The sequence below is a fragment of the Hipposideros armiger genome, unplaced genomic scaffold (genome assembly GCF_001890085.2).
Source record: "Hipposideros armiger isolate ML-2016 unplaced genomic scaffold, ASM189008v1 scaffold_331, whole genome shotgun sequence".
In the NCBI taxonomy this organism is placed as follows: domain Eukaryota; kingdom Metazoa; phylum Chordata; class Mammalia; order Chiroptera; family Hipposideridae; genus Hipposideros; species Hipposideros armiger.
Window position 1 is genome coordinate 149,745 of NW_017731681.1, and position 7,962 is coordinate 157,706.

The 7,962-nt window shown below is 57.2% G+C and overlaps 1 protein-coding gene across 1 annotated transcript in view; it reads right to left on the reverse strand.

The window, feature by feature from the left end:
• Positions 1–231: 231 nt before the first annotated feature.
• The window catches only part of PPARD (peroxisome proliferator activated receptor delta), an 85,255-nt gene continuing 77,524 nt past the window's right edge, over positions 232–7,962 (reverse strand). Inside the window, exons 4-8 of the mRNA XM_019660940.1 lie at positions 5,480–5,634; positions 4,558–4,696; positions 3,010–3,212; positions 2,385–2,835; positions 232–1,650 (exon numbers count right to left, since the gene is read on the reverse strand). Coding sequence (XP_019516485.1) covers positions 1,403–1,650; positions 2,385–2,835; positions 3,010–3,212; positions 4,558–4,696; positions 5,480–5,634 — 1,196 coding nt within the window. The 3' untranslated portion in view covers positions 232–1,402. The remainder of the gene's footprint in view (positions 1,651–2,384; positions 2,836–3,009; positions 3,213–4,557; positions 4,697–5,479; positions 5,635–7,962) is intronic.

The following is a 7,962-nucleotide window of genomic DNA, read 5'->3' on the forward strand; positions in this document are numbered from 1 at the left end:
GGCCAGCCCTGTTTACTTTACTGGCAGAGCCCCACAGGCAAACAGCTTCTGAAGTCAGGGCCAGTTCTGCAGGACTCAGGCTGGGATCCCAAGCAGCCTCCTTCCTCCTGTTGTCCTGTCTGCTTGGGCTGTGGGCTCTGCAGGGCAGGCACCCAGACTTGTCCCCCGCTGAACAGCTGCCTGGACACCCACCAAGCATTTGCTGAGTGAGAGGGGGTGCCAAGNGTGGAACCTGCGAATAAAGTGAATTCAGTGCCCGGTGTGTGCTGGAGTGGCAGCTCCAGGGAGCGTGTGGGGGCTGGTGGCATGTGCTTCAGTGAGCTCGATGAGCCAGCGCCAGCATCTCCTGGCTGGAGAAAGGACCGTCCTGTGCATGAGGCAAGGCCCTGGTCCTGGGAGAGGTGAGAGCTGTGGTGCTGAGAAAACATGGGCAGGGCTCGGGGGCTGCTGCAGACCTGTCGGGGGAGAGTGTGGGGTGCCGATGGAGCGTGACCCCGAGGCCTGGGGTCAGAATTAACTGCACTGCTTGCTGCTTTCCCCATAACCTTGGCCTCCCTTGAGGCTTGCTTCTCTTCAATGGGAGTGTGGGGGCCCCCACCTGCAGGGAACCCCACCTCCTTCCAGGCTGTGGGGAGGACCCCCCAGTGGCCAGCACAGGGGGCCATCAGCGACACTGGCCTGGAAGATCGGTAAAAAGAACAAAAAGGATGTTGGGTGTCAGTGAGGCTGGGGTATGCTGCTGGAGTGGGGTCAGCTGGGTCAGGGGGTCCCAGCCTCAGCGTCAGGAGGGTGGTGACAGTCTCAGGGAGGCATCCTGGCCCTCAGGGCAGGGACCCAGTGACTAGGGACCACTGTTGCAGTTAGTCAGCCAAGGCCACGCTCGGCTTCCCCAGGAAGCTGGGCCCAGAAAGCTTAGTGTTTCTTTGGATGGCTCAAGTCCCTTGCTGTGAAGACAGGAGCAGAATGAGGTCCCTAGCCCTGCAGGGGACTTGGTGCAGAGGGCAGGCCCCACTCCCTTCTGCTCTGGAGGACGGGGGCAAAAGCAGAGGTCCTGTTCTATGCTGGTGGTGAAATAATACAAACTGTTTCACAGAAAGAGGAGGGGGACAGACATGGAGATGGGGAGAGGAAGACAGGGCAAGGGAGGGAGGAAGAGGGAAACCTACAGAAAGGAAGAGAAAGAATAAAGAAATGAGGGAAGAGGAACTGAAAAAGAGGGGACGAAGGAAGGGAGCGGGAGGGAGGTAACACTGGGGTGAGAGGCCGTGTGTCCGCACGCAAATGTGTGAGATCCCACTGCTCTGGGGCCAGGCCGAGTTCTCGGGGTGGCACCTGTGCCAGTGCTGTCTGCACCCCCTGGTTCTCAGCCCCAAGGCTTTCTGGGAGGCCGTGGGCGGGCCCTTCAGTACATGTCCTTGTAGATCTCTTGGAGCAGCGGGTGCAGCGAGGTCTCCGTCTCCGTCTTCTTGATGCGCTGCATCATCTGGGCGTGCTCGGTGACCAGCTGCCGCAGGTCAGCCATCTTCTGCAGCAGCTTGGGGAAGAGGTACTGGGCGTCAGGGTGGTTGGCCTGCAGGTGGAACTCAAGGGCACGCAGGATGGTGTCCTGGATGGCCTCCACCTGTGACACGTTCATGAGGCCGGGCCGGTCTGTGGGGACACAGGGCAGAGGTGTGGGAGGCAGCAGACATGCACTGGTCTCAGAAGGGCAGAGGAGCTCCCCCGCCCTTACCCCCACCCTGCACAGGTGACTGGGCCCAGGAGACAGCAGGCGTCCTTGCTGTGACAGACCCAAGCCCCATCCTGACAGTGACTGTCCCACTGAGCGTCCTTGCTGCTCCCGCCTTTTTTATTTCCTGACTATGCAGTATAGCATGATGGTTAAGAGACTGACTCGCTTGCATTCTAACCTCAGCTCTACCACAGCCTAGCGATAAGGCCACGGGCAGGTCACTCAGCCTCTCTGGGCTCGTTTCCTTAGCAGCAAACTGGGAATCACAAAAGTGCCTGTCGCACACGGTTCCTATAAGGATCCAATGAGTTATAATCTAGGAAAACGAATTGGAACCGTGATTGGCATGACGTAAGCTCTGTGCCACTGTTAGCATGATCATTACAATTGTTGTGTTGGACTTGAAAAATACAGGTAAAATACAGAAAATTTCTCCACCACCACCGCCAGAAATAGCCCCATCAACATGTTCGTATATGTCCTTTCCATCTTTCTTCCATCTTATCTCCACCTACGTAAGACCTATGTACAGTTGGTACTGTGAACGTCCCGTCTTCCCCACGCGGTCGAGTGCAGGCGTGGAGCTCTGCAGGGAGGTCGCCCTCAGCAGGGCTGGCTGTGTGGGGCTGGCTGCCTGCCCATCCTCACTTACCTCCGCATAGAATGATGGCCGCGATGAAGAGGGCCAGGTCACTGTCGTCAAGTTCCAGGGCATTGAACTTTACAGCAAACTCAAACTTGGGCTCGATGATGTCACTGAAGGGCTTGCGGAGGCTGCGCAGGAACTCACGGGTGACAAAGCCAGTGCCATTGGCCACCAGCAGCCCGTCCTTGTTGACGATGGAGGCCAGCATGGCGAAGATGGCCTCGTGCACGCCATACTTGAGAAGGGTCACCTGGTCGTTGAGGAAGAGGTTGCCGAAGCTGGGGATGCTCTTGGCAAACTCAGTGAGCTCACGCACGGTCTCTACCGTGGTGCACTGGCAGCGGTAGAAGACGTGCACGCTGATCTCCTTGTAGGGGGGCAGGCCGTTCACCAGCTGCTTCCAAACCAGGCCCTTCTCTGCCTGCCACAATGTCTCGATGTCGTGGATCACAAAGGGCTGAAAACCAGGCCCCGTTAGAGGCCAGGCCTCAGGGACCCCCGCCCATGTGCTCCCCATACCCCCTGCCTGTACCACGACGTTAGGGAGGGAGGCCTGGTACTCCCAGGAGTCAGGCAAGAGGCAGCGAGGCCCAGAGCCAGAGATGCTGCCAGGCTGAGCAGTGACACTCACCGCCGTGTGGCTGGTCTTGCCGGTGAGGATGCCACGGGCCTTCTTTTTGGTCATGTTGAAGTTTTTCAGGTAGGCATTGTAGATGTGCTTGGAGAAGGCCTTCAAGTCAGCCACCTGTGGGTTGTGCTGACTCCCCTCACTCGCCGTCAGCCCTGCTACCAGCTTCCTCTTCTCGGCCTCTGGCATCCGGCCAAAGCGGATGGCTGCATGGGATGAGGGGAGAGTCATCAAGGAGTCCATGCCGGGGCCTGCACCTCTAACCTCCTTGTCCCTCTAGAGGCACAAGGACCAAAGACGGAGACACACATTTGGAGCCCAGGGCCCCCAGCTCTAGAGGCAGCAAGTTGGAACGTTGGGGAACCCTCCCAAATGTACAGCCCAGGGGGGCAGGGGTTGTCCGGTTCACAGTGCATGGCACACAAAGGCCCTCACTTGGAGTGACTGAGCCACTCTGGCCTGGAGGCGGTGCAGTGCGGCGGGTAGGACGACAGCCTCTGGTGTCTAGGGCCTGTGCCCGGGTCCCAGCTAGGCAGCTGGCTAGCCATGTGGCTTCAGGCAGGCTACTTCACCTTCTTGTTTCATCAGAAACATGGGGCTGACACTTCAATCACACTGCACTGTCAGAACAATTAACTAAGAGTATTTACACAGTAAGCACTCAAAAAATGTCGTCATTAGTGATGGAACAGGATACAAATCTGGCTCCTCTCAGAGAAAAATCGAGAATCCAGTCAGTCCTGAGATCTGGGAAATCCTCTCACCTCAGCCAAGTAATGGGGCCTGGGCAGATACAGACTGAGGGGTGGGACCGAACCCCGGGCCTGCCAGACCCATCACCTAAAAAGAGCTGCAGATGGAGGGCTCAGGCCCTGCCGCCCTCTAAGATGCGAGGCTGTTAGGGCATCCATGGCTGAAGACACTTAAACAAGAGGTTCTCCGTGTCCTTCGGGGATCTGACCCAGAGGGGTAAAGGGGGTCAGGTGGGCTGTGCAAAATCTTACTCTATGGGGTCTGAAGACAAGACTGTGCAGAAGGCCTGGAGCACAGGGCGTGGCTGGCCTCCAGGACTCCTGTGTGGCTCCTGGCAGCTGACACATGTGGTCATATACTAGCTCCCACCCACCCTCAATAACCAACAAGGACTGAGGAGCTCCCAGGCCTTGGCAGCGGCTTTTCAGGCTGTGTTAGGTCATCTAAGACAGGCTTGAGGTTCCTGGAGTGGTGTTTCCAACACCACTAGAGCTGGGGTCAATTCCCACTTTCCTTCTGGGCCAGAGAGGGTGACCCTCGGTACAGAGAAGTAGTGACTGCCCCCGGCCTGGGACCCAGGGTGGGTACTGGGCAGTCTGGGGAAGGCAGATCTTAGGTCAGCCTTGTGCGGGCTCCATGACTCAGGGTCCAGGCCAGCGAGGTCAACAGCCAACACTCAGCAGTGCTTACTGTGTGCCAGGCACTGCTCCAAGGGCACCCCCTCTCTGGGCTCCCTGAAACCTGGTTCCCAGCTGTGTGGAGCCAGCAGCCCTGTGCTTTGCCCAGGCCGGCTCTCACCATTATGTGACATGCCCAGCGCCAGGCATTTCTGGAAGCGGCAGTACTGGCACTTGTTGCGGTTCTTCTTCTGAATCTTGCAGCTCCGCTCACACTTCTCATATTCCAGCTTCATGCGGATTGTCCGACGGAAGAAGCCCTGAGGGGTGGTGCACAGGTGAGGAAGAGCCACAAGGGAGAGAGGCTGAGAGTCCTGCTGCCCACTGGGCTGTACCAGGGGGCCCAGTTATGCAGGAAGATGGAAGACTTCCGGAAAGCTGAAGTTACGGGGGAAATTTTTTTGAAAGGGAGAAGGAAGGTAAACAACTCTAAAACTTTTGAAATGATTAACATAATATATTTATCTTAAATGCTTCTTTGTTAGTTTGATAACATAAAATTGTATCGTGGCTAACTTGATTTATTCATAAATATATCTGGTTCTGCAGATATATATATATATTTCCTAGGTAGTAGTTTAATAAAATATGTGAAAATTTGATGGGTGTGCAGTTAGGAGAGAGAACCCAAAAGCACCATTGGAATAAGAAATGTAATTTTCCTTGTTTGCTCAGAGCCCCCTTCAGGCTTTGAGGCGCAGGAACCCCTGACCTCAGGAAGATGGCTCAGCCCAAGACCCCATCCAGTCCAGCCTGTCTTCTCCAGCCAGGTCCCCAGGGGGCGCAAGCAGCCCAGGGAGCCCAGGTGAGTGGCTGGGTCAACGCTGCTGGTGCCCAGCAGGGCAGGCCTGACATGGGAACCCCTCCTCTCTAGCAGGACCCAAAGCTGAGGCCTGGAATGGGCCCAAGGGCCTGGCTACCGCCCAGGGAACCCTGCAGTGGACATTGTCAGGGCCACACCGCTTGGCAGGGAAAGCCTTTCTGGCAGGGTCACTCACCACGTGACCACAGCCCTGACGGCCAGCCACCCCCACTGCCCATACCTTGCACCCCTCGCAAGCATGAACACCGTAGTGGAAGCCGGATGCCTTGTCCCCGCACACGCGACACTCCATGTTGAGGCTGCCACACGAGGCCCCATCACAGCCCATCTGCAGCTGGTCCAGCAGTGAGGGTGGTGAGGCGCTCCGGGCGAGGTCTGCAGACACACAACACAGGGGGGGCTTCACACTCCGCTGGGCTGGGTGCCAGGGGAGGTGGCGGGAAGAGCCCACATGTCTCACTCGAACAGCCCTTGCCTCAGCCACTTCAGACCTGTGTGGCCACGGGAGCCAACCTTTGTGATGCTCAGTTTCTTCACCTAGAACATGGGGTTAATGACAGCTTCTCTGGGAGCGTGGTGAAGTGTCCAAAGCATTTCCCCCAGACCTGACACACAGCAAGTGTTCTGGAAATGGCAGCTATTACTACCTGGGGTGAATCAGGGCCTTCCTGGGCTGAACTCTCCACTGGGGAGGAGGGGGTATAGGGGATGGTTTGTTTTGGGAGGAGGAAAGCAAGGGAAAGGAAGCAGGCAGAATCTCTTCAGGCTGGCCTTAGGAAGTGGCCCACGTGGGACGTATGAAATGTGTTTTATGAAAACTGCAGAAGTGCAGGCCTCTGCAGAACACCCCCTGCACCCGAGAAATTCGATGCTTGCCTGGACTCCGGAGGTCCTGTAAAAGGTCTCTGAAGAAGCTCAAACTAATTCCCATGAGACTCCTTGCTCTAGTTGAAAGGTATCGGTTACATTGACTGGGCAGCACAGTGGATTTCCACAAGTGTTTTTCTATTAAACGTAGATGTCTGAACCAGGTGTTGAGTGTCAGCAAGGGGAGCAGTTACCATGGCAACAACTTCAGGGGACACATACTGTCAGATATAAGAACTGCCAGGAGTCGCTTCTCAGTCTCTCCCTTGGACACTGAGAAACGAGCCCTTCCCTAGGAAAGGGACCCACACTGAGCCCGTCTCTTGACCCCTGTCCAGTGCTGCATGACCCACGTGTTGCCTGTCCTGCATCTGCCGGCTGGCCTGCCAATCGGCTCTTCTTTGATGACTGAGCAACCTCCTCGGGGGCCAGGGGCCAATACCCAAACCAGAGCATCAGCGGCTTAGAGCGGGACGGCGCCTAAGGGAGACACAAGCCATGGCAGTAAATCCAGGCTTAACATTTTCCACTCCGCAAAAGATCCGGTTTTCCCCACCACGGAGGAACCTCCCAAAGTTCCTCACTTCGCTCACTCCTTCCTCCCACTCCCCCATTTCCCCTTGGGTCCTAGGAGTGACCTCCATCCAGCCCCCATCCTGCAAACAGGAAGGGGAGCACAAGCACCAGACCACAGCAGGGGACCCAGGGGCCTGCTCCCCTCCCAGGCTGGTAAGGGCAGAGGGTACATAAGTCCCTGGTTCATAAAACGGCCCATCCTGCCCCAGAGCCTTGGCTCCCAGCCTTCAGTCATTCTCAGGGGTGTACCTGCCCCCTCAGCCCAGACAGGGAGAGTGGGCTCCCTCATCTCCTGGGCAAGGTGCTGGGGGAGACTGCAGCCTGGCAGGACGTGGCTGCTTCGGTCTTCTCAGAGCCTCTGTCACCACCTGACAGTGTGTGTTTACTCAGTGCTGGGGGCTCCCCACTACAATGTCAGGGCCACAGGGCAGGCCCTCAGGGACTGCGGGATAAGCGTCCTCAAGCTGCTCGGGCGTGACTGGCTGGAGGGCTGGGGAGCACCCACTGGTCCTGGAGGCATTATACAGAACACGGGCAGTGGAACTCGCATCCCCGCTGCTGGGCGATGAGGTAATATATAAAACCCTCTGGAGAGACCCGCTGCCCGGGGGGGTTTCCAGCACTTTCTCCTTGTATCTGTGGTCTGTGTACACTTGGTGGCACTTTCTGTGAGCAGTGCCGTTTCTGAGGCACACGTCTGACTCTTCTGCAGGACTCGGAGCACCTCAAATCACGTTTCCTTTGGGTCTGCAAGTCCCCTCCACTGCGGAGTCCCGTCCACAGGGGCCAGTCACCTCAGGGTGCCCACCTCCTGGCGGTGCTTTCTCATTCTCCCTCATGGCCCTGGAGGCTCGGAGGGGTCTTGTCATTTGTTGCTGTTGGTGCTGCCCGTGGCAATGCTACCCTCTCTTCATTCAACAGACATTTGATGAGCACCTGCCCTTGACTAGCTGAGGTAAGAAAAGGTAAGAGAACAACTTAATGCAGTGGGTTGGCAGCGCCGGCCAAGGGGCAGGCAGAGCGGTGCAGGAGCAAAGGCGCCATCAGCGGGTGTGAGGGGGTCAGGGACGGTGACTGCTCCCCTCTCTGGGCTCAGAGCTGAGCCCTGGATGACCTCCAGCCAGCCTCCAGGCACTCAGAAACAGGCATGGGGTAAGAAACGCAGCTCAGAAGCCATGCAGTCCACGTTCAAATCGGTGTCCTGGGCTCAACACCCAGCTCTGCCCTCTGCGCCTTCGTTTCCTCCCCTGTAAAAGGGAG